General features: G+C 38.5%; 1 protein-coding gene across 14 annotated transcripts in view; it reads right to left on the bottom strand.

Moving 5' to 3' along the window:
* The window catches only part of dab1a (DAB adaptor protein 1a), a 454,080-nt gene that overhangs the window by 37,828 nt on the left and 398,482 nt on the right, over positions 1–17,770 (bottom strand). For all 14 annotated transcript variants that reach the window (XM_089118509.1, XM_039691914.2, XM_089118515.1 and 11 more), the window contains 2 exons: positions 1,869–2,000; positions 515–634 (listed from right to left, as the gene is read on the bottom strand). In XM_089118509.1, coding sequence (XP_088974635.1) covers positions 515–634; positions 1,869–2,000 — 252 coding nt within the window. The remainder of the gene's footprint in view (positions 1–514; positions 635–1,868; positions 2,001–17,770) is intronic.

Genomic DNA, 17,770 nt, shown 5'->3' with positions numbered 1-17,770 from the left:
TTTAACAACTACCTTACTAACTATTAATTAGCAGAAATTCTGAGTTGGACCCTAATATATATATACCCCATATATACTATATATAATAGGGCTGTGCAATGATTAACCATGACTGGTATATATATATATATATATATATATATATGACACAGTTGTTGTTGTACAGTCTGCCTCCTTGTTTACCCACTTCTCATTAATTTACAATCTTTCAAGCAACAGTTGAAATAAACTTCTGTGCACTCGGCCTCATACGAGTATAATTATGTTATTCTCTGAGATAAATAATAAATATGCCCTCTCGGAAATGTGTTGTTTCTGTATTTTCACCCTTTTTGTATTGCATATTTAATTTTTCCCTTTTGAGTTTGTTGTTGTTGTTTCTCTTTTAGACCACTCTCATTCGTCTGTTGACGTATATGCGGCCGTTTTCTGACCGAGCATTCGAAATTGTGAATTCTCTTTGGGTTTCTGAGTTGATGCGAGTGTGAAGGTTTCATGTGTGTGTGTGTGTTACCTGATAAACAGCTTGTTCGCATTGCTTGTCCTTCTGAGCTTTCTTCTCAATCTCCTCCCTCTGTTTAATCTCATAAATCAACTGGAAAAGGTCACGGAGGTCAAGGATCACAGGCTCAGCCTGGGAATACACGCAGAAAGACAGGCAGATAGACAGATTTATAGAGGCAAAGAGGGAGAGAGAGAAGAAGTAGTAACATGATCTTCTTAATATAATGATCCATATTTGCTGTATTTCATGTACAATTCTTTAAGCAATTCAGAGCAAAAAAAAAACAAAAACAAAAAAAAAAAAACAAGAAAAAAAGCTCTTATTCAGCTGCTTTTACATCTGCCAGATCTGCCAGGAGGTGACAGAACAAAGTGCTTTCCGTTTGAAATGGCAGGGTCAGATCAAATTTCACTCTTTGTAGTTATATTAAAAATACATCTCCCAGTGATGCCTAAAAGTCACTAATATCTCAATAAATACATGGATGAAAATGCCCTCAAAACTTGCCTTGCTGCCTAAAGCAGATTTATTGAAGACTTTATATGAGGAAAGTTTGTGAATTGATGTGGATTATTATCCCATAGTTGAGGGACAGAGGTTTTCTTTTTTAGGTAAAATAAAATAAAATAAAATAAAATAAAATAAAATAAAATAAAATAAAATAAAATAAAATAAAATAAAATAAAATAAAATAAAATAAAATAAAATAAAATAAAATAAAATAAAATAAAATAAAAATAGTTTAAAGAAACAGCCAAACGTACCATGGTATTTTTATGTAATACCATCCCTAGACCACAATACTGATACTGCCACAGTACTTAAAGGCAGAAAAAGAGAGATGGGGAGAAACAGCAGGGAATGACAACATGAGGTTGGAAAAATGTATAAATGAGAACCATTACTGTAGCAGGAGTGAGTGAAAATAGCGCAGGAACATGTTGCCATTGCTTTATATTTATGTGTTTGCTGGGTCACTTGTAGTTCACAGTGAGAGGGCGATGGATGGGGGGAGAGAGAGAGAGAGAGAGAGAGAGAGAGAGAGAGAGAGAGAGAGAGAGAGAGAGAGAGAGAGAGAGAGAGAGAGAGAGAGAGGACAGCAGATACTCATCGTCCAAGTATGGAAATCGATTGAGCAACTGCAACAGAAGCGCAGCACTGCAGACTAGAGCAGCGCAACAACAAAGAACAGCAGAAACAACAACACAGGGGCAAAGTCAGAAACAGACTGAGGGAATGAACGCCAGGCAGGGACAGAGTCTTTGTCATAACAGCGAACGGACTAGAGTTCATCATATACTCATGGTTTTGAAATATGCTTTTGGATATATAACGCATTTTCAGGTACTGTATGAGTACTTACAGACTGAGCAGTTTTGATGGCCACAAACCGATGGTTTCCTTCTTTCCCACATACATAACCAAAGGCTCTGTGGTCCGTGATATCCTTTGCAATGTAGGAAATCTCATGAACTGCATGGTGGTGCTGAAGAACCTGTGGACAAAAACAATGTTCTTTAGAAATGCTTATACAGCTAGAAGATGAAGGAGAAGATGAAGTTTAGCTTTGATTTTAAACATTTCGACCCCCTGAATTATGCAAAAAAAACATAAAAACATAAAAAAGATCAAAATAAAGTCATTGTCACATGATTAAATGATTATCAATCATCATTTAATCATGATTCCCATCTTGTGTCCCCTTGTCTTGTGTGGATTTCCTGTTTTACGCCATGTTTCGTAGTCCTTTGTAGTTTTTACCTTGTCAATCACTCAGAGAGTTGTCATAACAGAACTGAACTTTATGGTCAACTGAACCCAGATGTACACCAAAAACTCAAATGTGTCAACGACAGCATTACTGCCTACTTGAACATTTATTTTTCATCACTTGAGTTCTTCATCATTCAAGCTCTACACTCCCCTTTCAAAGGATTGAAGTCTGAGGTTTTTTTGTGCCCAAACTGAACTTTAGGGTCAACTGAACCCAGGTGTGCATTGAAAACTCTTCTGTGAAAGCAAAAATGTTACATCCTAGCACCCACTTAAACTTAAAAAATCCAACTACAGACACTGAATGGCCATGGAAATGAAGGGAGACATTAACCCAGAGAGGGAATTGGAGGGCAGAAATAGGTCAAGAGCTCGGAGCGAGTCGTCCTCCAGGATGATGGCTGAAACACCAGGGTCTCGGCACTAGTGTCAGCCTCCTGCCGCTGAAGAGCAATCATCTGCTGAAATCTACTGCAAGTGGCAATCTTCCCCTCACCACCCACTTCATCTAGAGTCATTAAAACATCACTAACACAATACACACGCCACATGCCGCATGCACGGTGGGAGACGCACCCCCATGGGCCTGGCAGTTAACTCGAGAGTTGCAACAGGGGATGACATCTTATGACAACCCGTCTGACTGCTAGGTGCTATTTTCCCTGCTGAAATATGAAGTGTTGTCAGTGATGTGTTAAACAAACTTTGAGAAAGAGGGTTGCTTTGTTAAAAAAAAAAAAAAGTTTATAATAAGGTTAACGAGCGGCTTTCATTATCAAACTATCGTGCCATGTGCCCACACAAACTTAATGATTTCACACTTAAAAACTGAGATTGATGATTTCACATACATTTTCAGTGGTGTGACGGGCCTTGCGAAAATGTGGTACACTTTAATATATTTATAGAACGACTACTAGTGCAAACTGAATGTAATGTTTTTGGACTCTTAATTGCATGTTGATACAATTACTGTAGAGGTGTGCAATCCAGTGGCACCGGATGCCGAGTGCGTAGGTTCACCCAAAATATAATTATCTGATACTAACAGCACGCAAATGTCTGTAATTGGAGATCTGTGTGGAAATTGTGGGGAAAAAAAACAGCCTATAGACACCGCAATGAGACCGGACCGAGGCTGAAAAATCAGCATACCTCTTTCTACAGCCTTTTCAGGCGGGAATGGGACAAAATGTGAATGTTTTAGGTGGGAGCGGGATAACATATTTTTGCAGAATTAAAAAAATCCATCCTGTGCAGATATGTGAAAATGTATTATAGTTTAAATTTGTACTTAAACTGAAGTGCATTTTTATATGTAGTTGCATAAATTTTGAAAAACGGTATATAGACACTAAATATACTTTAATGTAATTTCTACTGAAGGTGTTGTGTCTCAACGTAGTCTCAATTTAATAAAGTCTCAATTTAGTACCTTTGAAAAATATTTCCTTTAAATGTAATATTAACAAACAAGCTAAAATTAAGTACTTTATATATGCTTTAATATGTTCATCAACACATCAAAATAACAATACTTCTTTAAAACACGTCACATATTAAAACAATGCTTTAAAATGTAAACTAAAACTTTTAATTTGATATTAGAAAGAGATATCTCTTGTACACTTAATTAGCCTTTTATTTGAACCAAAAACTGGTTCACTGATTGATTTAGTGGTGGATTTTAATGTCATCTTTTTGTGTTGTCTCCGCCTCTGGTGTCACCAATGGTGGCATTCACTGCAAGCTGGTTTTTGATTTTGGATACAGTTATTTTACACAAAAATAAATTCCTTTTCATTTTTCTATTAACTTGAAAAGAAAATCTCCCAGTGAATAAATTGCTTGTTTTCCAAGAATGCTGCTTGTAATACAAAACTGAAACAGTCCAACCAACTGCAGACTTTAATCTTTCAAGTGCTTTTCTGGTTTTAGATGCAAAATCTTCGGCACATAACTGCGTTTCAATTCCTTCTGGGCAGTTTAAAATTGGAAGCATAGAAAATCCTTGAAAGATTAATTACTTGTGTGCCTATTCAACGCCAGCCTCCCTCTCACTAGCTCACAGAATGGGATGTTTGCTGCGAGCTTGCGTAGTGAGTCCTGTGTTATCGCAACACATGGGCCGCTTCCATCATAATGACCCATAATCTGCGGGTCATTCACACACGTAGGAACTCGAGCTCAATAATATGCACAGCACCCTACGGCGATGATTCATCAGAACAGTGCGTTTCAGATTGCTACCTTTTGTGGCTTTCATTCATTCCCTTTCTTTCATTCAAATCATCACAGCAGGCCTTACGACCTCTGAGGTCACTCCACTGCATTGACGATGACACTGTTACCATGTGAAGATACACTAAGCATCAGGCTTCTAAGAGATCTAGCAACCTGCCTAGACATTAGCATTTTAAGGCTTCATACAGAATGTACATGTGAATGCTGTTCATTGTTATGTTGGCTTTCCAGATACAACATTCTAGACAAAGCATTAAAAAAAATTAAGAGGTGGCCTACATAGCATAAGAAATGTTCATTAAAAATATATTTAAAGTGTGTAATTTCAGAACTAAACAGGATCGCTAAAATACACAGCTGGAACTGAATGCCATGATTGGACAAACATTTGATAGTCATATCATATTAATGCAATTATCTAATCAACCAATCACATGGCAGTTGCTTCAATGCATTTAGGGGTGTGGTCCTGGTCAAGACAATCTCCTGAACTCCAAACTGAATGTTAGAATGGGAAAGAAATGTGATTTAAGCAATTTTGAGCGTGGCATGGTTGTTGGTGCCAGACGGGCCGGTCTGAGTATTTCACAATCTGCTCAGTTACTGGGATTTTCACGCACAACCATTTCTAGGGTTTACAAAGAATGGTGTGAAAAGGGAAAAACATCCAGTATGCGGCAGTCCTGTGGGCGAAAATGCCTTGTTGATGCTAGAGGTCAGAGGAGAATGGGCCGACTGATTCAAGCTGATAGAAGAGCAACTTTGACTGAAATAACCACTCGTTACAACCGAGGTATGCAGCAAAGCATTTGTGAAGCCACAACACGCACAACCTTGAGGCGGATGGACTACAACAGCAGAAGACCTCACCGGGTACCACTCATCTCCACTACAAATAGGAAAATGAGGCTGCAATTTGCAAGAGCTCACCAAAATTGGACAGTTGTAGACTGGAAAAATGTTGATGAATCAATGCCACGAAGAATTAAGCCAATTCTGAAGGGGAAAGGTGGTCAAACACAGTATTAGTATGGTGTTTCTAATAATCCTTTAGGTGAGTGTATAAATGTTTATCTGAGTGTCACAATGTTAGCTTAGTGTGATGCTAAATCCATTTATTGTAATAAATTGTCAAGCCTTCACATGAAGAGCGGTATTGGCAAGTAAGTTGCTGCCTATGCATCTACATAAGCACATCCTGATTTTGCTGAGTTAGACACGTTCCTCTTTCAACATGTTTTATTTATCCTGTACCCTACCCATAAGTTATCTCTAAAATCAGAGAGAAATGACAGGAGAATAACACTGATGTAGAAGCACTTGGTTGTAAGACTAAATTTGAAAATCTGTAAATTGTCACTGAAAAATGATTGGTTGATTGGAATGTTGTTCCACAATCAATGAAGATGTTGATCCAGGAACATGTTTAACTTGGTGTGATCAGGTTTTGTGTATACATACACTCATTTTAAATTAGGTGCATCTTAGTTAGGGTGCTACCCCTGTTGTTTTGGAACAGACCCATCCTATGACCAATAAGATTTAAAGGCACAGGGTTCAGGTTATTCACAGCCGTCAAAGAATTATAAATACAAAGGCCTAAAACAAAAGCCCTGCCCTGTTTAATCGCGCCCTGAGGGAACGCACATACAACTTAATGACAATACACAAACAGAGCTCATAATGAGGTTTTAGTGACTGGGGATGTTTCCAACACTGGTGATGAGTCTGTGTGTGTGTGTTTGCTTATCTCTGGGTGCTGCTGTATAACACTGGTTCGAGGAGAGGGGAGACAGCGGAAAGGGAACGCTGGTGTTACAGAGATAATGAGGATCTAGAGTCCGACGCTAAGCTCTTCAAAACCACACATTCACAGCTAATTAACCAGCCGCTTGACTCCCGTACACACTCGCACACACACATTAGCCACGGCTTCATTAGGTCCTTGTGTAGCTACGGGCCAATAGTTAGAGATAAAGTGCACGTTTTAGCCCTTATTTCAAATCATTTTGGAGCTGGCTATGTGTAAGCTTTGCCGCTGGCTTACGCCGACCGAGACGGAAAGACAAGGGAAAAAAGAGGACAAAGTGTCCCAAAACAGGTCGTTTTTCCCCCTAAATCAGTGCAGATGAGGGACAGCAGCTCCAGAATCCCTTCAGAGCTTGGTGCCGTCCATTGTTTGCCATCCAGCGAGGGAGGATTATACAAGGACTATCTGGGTTTTGCAAATGAGTCTTCCTAGTAGAACAATTCTTTCAATTTCATCTCCCGGTCTTGTTCGACACGCTATACAGCGAATTACTTTATCTACTTGGTCTTGCTTCTCAAATGGAGGCCCTTTCTGTTCAATAATATCTTCTCCCTAAGTGCAGAAGTTCATGACTGTTCGGTAGTGTGTGTGTGTGTGCAGGTGTTAACAGGCGGGACTATCAATACACTATCCTGCCCAGTGGGAGGCCAGCCAGTGAAACTGTAACAATCCTCTGCCGCGAGGAACCGACTCTGTTTGAGGATGATAAGAGCCTCTTAATGACATCACTTCAAACTGACACGACACTTCAGATCCACATCTAAGCGCACATCAGAACAAAATGCAGCCTTTCGAATGTTTTTTTTTCTGGAGGTTTTGTACTGTGCTGTGACACCGGAATGTCCCTGACCTCAGGAAACTATTATGAATGAAATGAAAAAGGAGTATCTTATAATCACCGGGGTTGCATTCATTTGATTAAAAATCCAGTACAACTGTATTGCATAACAGTATTTGAATTTGAAATAACTACTTTCTATTTTAATATATTTTATGTGTTTATTCCTGTGATGGTAAAGCTGAATTTTCAGCATTAATCCAGTCTCCGGTGTCACATGATCTGTCAGAATTAAACTTCAATAATGCTGATTTTCTACTCATTTTTTTTTATTATTATTTTCAATATTGAAAACAGTTGTACTGCTTAATATTTTTTGTGAAAACCAGGATGCCCCCATGATTCTTTGATGAATTAAGGTCAAAAGAACAGCATTTATTTGAAATAGAAATATTAGGTAACATTATACTTTATTGTGTTGTTGCTGGATAAAATAATTCATTTCTTTAAATAAAATCTTACTGACCTTAAACTTTTGAATGGCAGTGTATATACATACATTTTTAGACACACACAAATTTAATTGATCTGACTTTATTTCCCCAATCAATCAATTAATGAATCAATCAATGAATCAATCAATGAATCAATCAATCAACCAACCAGCCGATCTATCAATCAATCAATCAATAAACCAATCAATCAACCAACCAGCCAATCTATCAATCTATCAATCAATCAATCAAACCAACCAACCAACCAACCAACCAACCAAACCAACCGACCAACCAACCAACCAATCCACTCACTCACCCATCCATGCATGGCTAGTAAGAAATATGTATGCCTAGTAAAATTTCTCATAGTAGAAAGAGAGAAGAGTGAGAAAGAAACTGAGCGCACATACAAAGTGACAGTGGTTGGATTGGGCATGCAGCAACGTTCTTATTGTTCAATATTTCAGTCTCAAAACACAATCTTCACATCTGTTGCCTTGAAGCCCAAAAAAAGTCGAACCAGAGAAAAGTGACACATCATCCATTTCTCATAAGCGAGAGGAGGGAATGAGGAGGAAAAACTATTTTTTCTGTCTCCTTTACTTGTTTAGAGGTGAAAACAGACAGATAAGTCAGAGAAGAGGAATTACAGAATGAACAACTAAGGTCTCATTTAAAGGGTGACTTGTGAAGGTAATTGTTCAAAGACAGAAATTATAGAATAAACCATAAAGAAATGCACGATCATCGCTGAATGAAGTTCTGCTTAAATTTTTCTATTCAGGAGTATCTAAGCAGCCTTATTTGCCTTGTGAACTGACTGTGCAGACCATTCTCACCCCCAAGGCGTCACCCCTTAACTGACGCCTTGGGAAGCATTTGGACATGCTTCAATATCTGACGCTTTAGGCGCCCTTTAGCGTCAGTTAGATGACGCCCTAGGATCGCGTGTACCCTACCCCCACCCCACACCTAAACCTAACCGCGTCCTCTAACTGACGCTTTCCTTTAGCGTCAGTTAGATGACGCCGTAGGATCGCGTCATGTAAGTGACGCTAAAGGGCGCCTAAAACGTCAAATATTGAAGCATGGTCAAAGGTGACGCCTTGGGGTGAGAATGCGTTGGACTGTGATATAATGGTTTTATAATGGACGACAACTCTCGAGCCTTTACTGTACATTTGCTTCTTTTTAAACATTTACTCTTTGATCCAAAATGTTCCAAAATTATGCGAAACATTTGAAAATATTATTTAATTGTGTGTATTATGACAACATAAAACGTTAGCGGTGTAATTAGCCTCAAGTTACAAAATTTTGTTCCCACAACTGTCATTTCTATCAGAGAATTTATAAAATAAATCATATAAATGTTGTTCTTTTGAACTTTCTATTGATCAAAGTATAGTGATAAAAAAGCATCAGAGTGTTTAACACTGATAATATTAAGAAATGCTTCTTGAACAGCGCAATATCATCCCAAGACGTCATATAACTGACGACTTCGGACGTCTTTTGACCATACGTCAATATCCGCCTTTTAGGGCCCCCTTAAACGTCGGTAAATGACGTTATCGGATCCTAACTCTACCCCAGACCTAAACGTACCCCTAAACCTACTCAGTCACCTAACTGACGTTAAAGGTAAAGCGTCGGTTGTATGACGGCCCGGGATCGTCATCTACCGAAGTTTAAAGGGGCCCTAAAAAGGCAGATATTGACGTATGGTCCAAAGACGTCCCAAGACGTCAGTTATATGACTTCTTGGGATGAGACTGTGTTATCTTGAACAGCAAATCAGCATATTAGAATGGTTTTTAGAAAGGATCACATGACACTGGAGACTGATGTTGAAAATGTCAATAATTATATCAATGATGTCAATAATTATATCCCTTAAAGGGGACATATCATGCTAAATCCACTTTTTTAGCCCTTAAATGCATTTTGTTGTATATTTGGAGTGTTTATAAGTACACAAAAGATTAAATTATTCTCTTCAAGTGGTTCGTTTATATCTTTATATTCTGTTTTGGTCATATTTTGCAACCTGTTCAGATTTTTCTGTGCTCTATGACATATTTTGAACAATTACGTCACAGTTTTTGCAGCAGAACTGACAAATAAGGACATTAACTACACTTTGAGCAATCCACCGTTATTTCTCGCTCCGATTTTGTAGTCCAAGGTCAAGGATGCAGAAGTTACGAGAAAGTAAGTTAAAATGTTCGGTTGTTGGATGTAGTGACCCACACGAAAAGGTTCTTTTGAAAACCAAAAAGTCTAAAAGTCCACTGGGCCAAAGTTGAAGAAACTCCCTTAAACATGCTAAAAGAGAAAAATCTAGAAAGATTAAAGCTCAACTAATTTTAAAAAAAGAAGATTAATTTGCCCAACCAACACTGTTACATCACTGAATATAAGCTGAATTGTGAGTAGATTAAAACAGTCATTAAAATAGTAAACTATCGAAGTCTACAGATCTACGATCAAACCAGCCACTAGCACATCCTTTACAGTGTCTAAAATCTACTCACAGCCATATGAACCTGAACCATCAGAGAGCATGACATGCGGATGAATTTGTAAGCATACTGTATGTGAATGTGTTTTGCTGTAAATCACAGAGAGCTCCATTTCTGGTGTGTCACAGTAAAGGTGGATTGATGTCTAAAGAGCTGAGAGGCAGCCGACCTTAACATCAGGAACACAGAGTAAATCATACATTCATTCGGGAATGATTTCTGCATCAGTCTTGACAATTCTGATCAACAAAATGTTTTTTGTCACTTCCGTTGTGCCGTACACATGTAGGCATATATGCATGTGTGTACGTGACTGACTGCAGTGGTCATGGCAGGAAATAACTCTATATACGGCACATCCAGAGCTCTCAACCCTTTAACCTTCATATTCCTCAGCCACCGTTATCTCATTAATGAGTTTAGCATGATTTATCACCCTTCCTCCACATATCTCTCTCTGTCTTTCTCCTTCAATACTCTCATCTCATGCATCCCGCCCTGTTCTCAACCGTGCTATCATGTTCTCTCTCTCTAGTGTTTTTGTCCCATATTCTCTCATTCTGTACATGTGATTCTTTTTACTTCTTTAGACATTCAAATCTTCGGTTAAACATTTAAAGTTCTTTAAAGCCATTGATGGAAATATCCGGCTTTCAGTGTTTTCACTGTTATATGGTAAGGGGGCGCTATTACACATGAGATTCTCTGGATCAAAACACATGTGACGAAGAAGAAGAAATAAGCGATATCATATGTAAACAGACACATATGTAAAATACTTTTTTTTTTTTTTGCTCAAAATGTTGAAACTTCCACACATTCAATAGTTGATAAAAACCAATACATGAAGCTAGAATAATTTTGTTTTGTTTAAAAGAAAGCAGACGGTATGTTCTTTCTTTAGATATTGCATGTTTAGATATTCATAAAGCAAAATATTCTAGGGGGCCTTCATGAACTTTTTTTAAAAACGCTGGTGGGGAAAGTTTTAAAATATATATTTTACAGTATATTTATGCTTTATTTTTAACCAGGACAAACTCGGTTTGGGTTATTTGCAGTGCTAATATGCCAGACAAACAGTCTTATGAGGCTTTCTAATCACAGCATGCCCAAAAACCTTCAGGTAGTTTCTCTATGAAGCCACACACATACTCACACATATTTGCAGACTAAAGTTGTCAAGATACAAAAAATAAAAAATAAATAAATAAATAGTAGTCAGTAACAATAGGCTACCACTGAAAATACTGCAAGTTGAGTACGCTAACAGTTGAAAGTTACTCAAGTACTCAAGAGTACTCAAATTGAGTTAGTACTTTGTATACCAGTACTGTAGACATAACTATATTGTTAATATTTTAATATTGACTAGTTCTTTTTTGAACTCCCTTTTACAGATAAACGCCCTGGCCTCAAATACAACATAAAACGGTATGATTAAAGTTATTCTACATGTTCCACGTCACCATGTCGGAGTCCGATCATTATATTAAAACATGCTTGGGGGTGTAGTGTGTGTCCATATTTAATCACCTCAGTGTGGGAGCTAGACATAGAGACACGGTGTCATTACTCCCATCAACCAGCCTTGACTCACCCTCCACCCCCCACCCCCCAAACCTGCTGTTGCCACGGTGCCAGGTATCCACTAATTAGCAGCTGCCATTTCAATGATGAGTGTTCCAGGTCTTTGATTAGAAAGAAAGAGCAAGAGAAACTGCACAACTATAGCGACTGGGCCTGAGAGAGGGGTAATTAGTAAGGAGAGAACTGAGTTTAATCAAAAATGCCACTGGTGCCAACACACACACACACGTACACACACACAAACACACCCACACACACTCGATCAAGGGTGGACAAGCTAGCGGGTGGGCAGCCAAAATGACTCCTCTGAGAGCGGGATTGGAAAGGAACCACAGAAATGAGCCGCCCATAGACGCCTCTGGGAAAACGCAGCATATGGGCAGGAAAAGAGAGAGAGAGACTAGGTGCAGAGACTAATAACTCTTGACAGCACAAAACGGACTCGAAATGCCATGCGAATGAAGCATTTTATCTCATGCTAACCTGCTCTACTGTACCAGCAGGAGCTCTGGGAACTCCTCTTAGTCAAATATATCTTCAAAACATCAAGAATTGCTCTCTGTTCATCAATTCAAGTGAATTACAAATAGTATTAATGCCAAATTAATTACATTATATGCAGATTAACTAATGAAATTATTCACATACAGTATATCCAGTGCTGGGTAGTAACTGATTACATGTAATGTGGATCACGTAATCAGATTCCAAAAAATAAGTACTTGTAATTAGATTGTATTAGATTTTATGTATTATTCCAACGCATTTTCATCCTAGGGCGTCACATAGTGACGCTTTTGACAATGCGTATACATCCAACGCACATGGCACCCTTTAGCGTCAATATAACGCTTCCGTTATGGGTAGGTTTAGGTCTGGGGTAGGGTTAGGGTTAGACCACTAGGAGGCGCCTTCTGGCCCATATATATCTGCATCTCATATTGACTCTAAAGGGTGCCATGTGCGTTGGGATGAGAACGGGCTGATTATTCAGACAAAGGCAGTAAGTCATTCATAAATTACTGACTCTCCCTAATTATTCTTTATAGTGTTTAAAATGTTCCTTTCTAAAAAAAAAAAAAAAAAAAAAGCACATCACTTATGCATTCAGAAAGTCTTTTAGTTTTGTTAGAAGACTACAATTGCATGGTAAATTGAGTCACAAAGTATTTAACCACATATTACCATGTTTTTGGAAGGCTTTTGTCTTTCAAACACATATTTATTATTTTAATTTAAAGGGATACCCCACTTTTTTTTTCTTTTCTTTTATTTTTTTAAATAGGCTCATTTTCCAACTCCCACAGAGTTAAAAAGTTGAGTTTCACCATTTTTGAATCCATTCAGCGGATTTTCTGATATTTAGAACAATATCAGTAACCAGACAGTTTCTGGTCTCATTGACTTATACTATGGAAGTCAATGAGACCAGAAACTGTCTGGTTACTGATATTCTACTAAATATCAGAAAATCGGCTGAATGGATTCGAAAACGGTAAAACTCAACTGTTTAACTCTGGGGGAGTTGTAAAATGAGCCTATTTCTCAAAAAAAAAGTGGAGTATCCCTTTAAAAGTTATTTCATTATTAGCTTTTATTAAAGTTAACTCACTTAAACTTTTATATAATTTTATTAACCACAACAAATGAATGCATTAAATTCACAGCCCTTTTAAATTATTATTTTTGATAGAGACACTTTGCTCATTTTACTTGCCCTCACTCATGAGCACTCTTTACCACACACACGTACACGCACACACACGCACACACACACATAAGCTCACTCTGTCTGTCTAATGATATTAGAGCAAGTGGAACAGTTATAGTCATTTACATCAACAGCTGCTTTTTGCATGCATTAAACTACTCTATTGAGTGGGTCAGATCTCATTTCTATGCAAATCAGCGGCACCAAATCAAAGATTACTCTCCCTGCATACTATTTGTGACTTATGGAACTATATATGAAGACTGAATCTGAAAACCTAACACAGTCTCATCCCAAAAAGTCATATAACTGACGTCTTGGGGCGTATTTTGACCATACGTCAATATCCGCCTTTTTAGGGCCCCCTTAAACGTCGGTAGATGGCGATCCCGGGCTGTCATACAACTGACGCTTTACCTTTAACGTCAGTTAGGTGACGGGTTAGGTTTAGGGTTAGGTTTAGGTATGGGGTAGAGTTAGGATCCCATAACCTCATCTACCGACGTTTAAGGAGGCCCTAAAAAGGCGAATATTGATGTATGGTCAAAAGACGTCCCAAAACATCAGTTATATGACGTCTTGGGATGAGACCGGGTTGGAAAACCAAATTGGGCATCTTAGGCACATTATATACAAGAGTTTGGAGCCATTCTGAAAAATCACTTTTCTGTGGATTCCCAAACCATAATATTCCCAAAACGTGTCTTGTGGGTTTAAGGGAACATACAGCAGGTATCAGATGTCTATTTCTAAGATAGCTTTAGAAGTTTAATTCATAAAGAAAAGCATTGTTGCTATCCAAAAAGGCAGATACATTAGATTACAATTCAGTCAATACCGGAAAATGCAACATTTCTAAAAATAGTTAGCCATAATTAACAATCAAATTAAAATGCATTATATTGCCTAATATTTATGCGTGCTACATTATGGAAGGCGTGGCCTTTGAAGTCCATTCCAGCCTCTGAATTGTGACACAGCTTAATTGTTTCATGGTCATTAAAAGAAGTGTTCTATATGGTATGAATGTGTGCAGAAATTTTGCATAGGCTATTATATATATAGCAAGGGAAGTAAGCATATTCGGTTGCAGCCAATCACATAAAATATGAAATGTCATACGCAGGGCCTGAAGTTAATTTTTTCGGCCACCGGCCACTGTGGCAGGTGGATTTAAAAATTCACCCGCCACAGAGACTTTTTACCAGCCATTTTTTTTTTGCCTCATAAACGTAAAAAAAAAAAAAAAAAAAAAAACCCGGGAATTTCACAATATTGTGCTTTAACTTGTAAGAACACACATTTTAGTGCTGTCAAGTAATAATAACTCTAATAACATACATAAAAAAAAAATATTTTTATTCATTGATTTTGACAGACACACACACACACACAACATATATAGTATATACTCAACAGATAGACCTACCGCAGCTCTTAAACAAATCACACGCGGCTGTGTTGATGGCGGATTTAGTCACGTACAGGTCTTACTCTTAACAGCTTTTAGTTACAGCGTTCAGGAACGGTTAAATATGAACTAAATTAATAATGTTATTACTGATAAAATTACCGGGTACCGGACATTTTCTCACCGGTTCCCAACTCCCAACATGCACAGTTGCACACGCACATACATCTGTGCAACTGTCATTGTACTGTAACCTACAACAGCGACGCGTTACATTATCTCATCCCATCTCATCAACAGTTTAATACTCGCACACGTAGTCAGAAAAAGAGCCTCATCTTCTTTCTGATCGCATGAACGTTACGAAACAACAGTCGCTGTCATAAATCAGCCGCTCACGAACCTTGCCATTGCCGCCGATTGTTCACTTTGTATTAAAATGTCTTCTTTACTTTTCTTTTTCTCATCCTCATCTTTTTGTTGGCTGTTTGTTTTGTTTCAGCTGGCCTCTTTACCCCAGTAATGTGCCGCCACATTTTAGCTAAAGTCCACCGCAATAGCGGACTTCGTTGAAATGTAAAAATCCTAATGAATCACTCAATTCTCATTGGCTACCCGCCAATGTGGCAGGTAGATTAACAGTGTTACCCGCCAATAGCAAAATTCACCCGCATTTGGCAGGTGGTCGGGTGTTAATTTCAGGCCCTGGTCATACGCAATACGTGAAGAGCGCTGTTATGTATGGTGTTGCCTGCTAAGTAGAGCACACCAAATCATTCACTTGTGAGATTTCATTTCAGTCAGGACACTTCCTCAGAAGGTGGCTGCTCATGTAGACAGTAGATGGCAAGACAACTCTCCTGGTTTTGAAAACGAGCCGCACAACTGCCACTAAGATGAATGAGAATGCTAAGGGATATCGTCCAGGTATTAAAGGCTTTGCTGGTGTAAAGAGGCCTGCAGTCCTAACTGAGGAGGATCTGGAGGTGTCAGTGGGCTAGCTGGAGTATCTCCCTGTTTTATGCTTCCGATCTGTTCTCCCTCTTTGTGGGAGAGTTAATAATACGAGTGGCTGATCTTGGCAGGCCTTCAGACGGCGGGACAACAATACGATTAGCCGAGTCACAGTGCCGCACACGGTTGTGACTCCACTGAGTCACCATAATGAAATCAGGAAGCAGATCCTCTGGAGGGGAGAACCAATGCCAAGGAGGAAGAGATGGAGGACAGGCAGATGAAGCTGGAACTACTACACAGTGAGGAAAGATGCTGAATCCTAAAGGGAAATGTCCAGTGTTTTATGTCTCTCTTTCTTCTACCATCTTCTGGCTTGCTCATCCTTTGTCTCTTCCTTATTTTATTCCCTCTTCATAACATAATTCTCTGTTGTACAGTCTCAGACATCTATCTATCTACTTAAACTATACAGACGGACAGTGGAAAGACAAAAAGTAGAAAAAGAGAAGACGGGTCCAAAAGATAAAATAAAATAAAAACAATTATAATGGGAAATACAGTATTTTATTAGGGCATCCAAACTTTTATTCACACAATGCTGACAATTCAAGAATGGTAGAAAAAAGGGGGGTGTGGGGCGTGGAATGAAGTGAGCAACAGAAAGAAAGAGTGATGTACGTACAGCATACGTATAGCTTTCAGAGCACATCTAAAATTGAATTTCTTTCAGCACAGCCACTATGACATGGTCCAGTCATCTTACCTTACAAACCATCAATGTGATCAACAGCCCAGTCTGCAACTCACTCATAAACACCACCCTCTATTACTCAATAACATCTGAGCGTATACCACTGCAAACACTATAAGACTGTAATAGACAGTGCATCAATCCGGCTCATTGCATTGGCTCAGTCTCAGGGTCTAAATTAGAAAGTCGCCAAAGTAAAACGTAAGAATGATAGTGTGACCCTCACAGACTTAAAGCGATAGTTCACTCAAAAATGAAAATGTTGCCATCATTTACTCACCACATAGACTGTAAAAAAAAAGATAGACGACGCCCCTTCGCTCTTTTCCATCAGAGAGAACTGAAGCCGCCAGTGTCCCGATATGGCACTGACATCTTGGAATTTGAGTCTACGCACTTGCAGATGTTTTGGCTTCACTTTTGAGGGCTCGTGCGGCACACTTGACTCACCAATCCATCATTCCAAAACTGTAAAACTTTTTTCTTCACTGGAACATTGAGAAACAGACCCCATTGACTTCCATTATATATATTTTTTTCCAAGTCAATGCGGTCTATCAACTGTTTGATTAATGACATAAGAATATCTTCTTATGTGTTTAGCAGAAGTAAAAAAAAAAAACATACAGGTTTGGAACAACTTGCGGGTGATTAAATGGACATAATTTTCATTTTTGGGTGAACTATCCCTTTTAACTACCAAAACGAAGTTTCATGGCCGGTATAAAAATATCAATTTCACAATGGACGTCAGATTAAAACATCATTGCTGCACTAGTTTCAGAGCTAAACCAACAGCGGTACAAACTTGATATATGCTGTGTAATTGTGATGCTTAAACACATATACACCCCACATACACATACAGACTCACAAAAGAGAGCAATGGGTCATGGTGCTACTAGACCAAACGCATCAATGACAGATTAAAACCTTGTCATGTAGGTCACCTCCTGGCGCCATGACAACAGAGCACACTGTGCTCACATAGTAACATCTCATTTATCACCGGCCCTCATCGGTGCAACACCCAACCCTGAACACAAATTAATCAGGCTGCTCTCCGTAAAATACCATCCATGTGAATTTGCACATAGATTTTTATTTAAAGCATAATTTAGCTCTGAAAAAGTGGTTACAGATCATAAAACCAATTTTTTTTCTTAAGTTTCTTTGGATCAGCTGTATTTTGCATGCTCCTACTTGTCTTCTAAATCA

The sequence above is a fragment of the Pimephales promelas genome, chromosome 13 (genome assembly GCF_988280905.1).
Source record: "Pimephales promelas chromosome 13, fPimPro1.hap1.1, whole genome shotgun sequence".
NCBI classification, from domain to species: domain Eukaryota; kingdom Metazoa; phylum Chordata; class Actinopteri; order Cypriniformes; family Leuciscidae; genus Pimephales; species Pimephales promelas.
The sequence above is the reverse complement of the archived record's forward strand: the minus strand, read 5'-3'. Positions and strand labels throughout refer to the sequence as shown.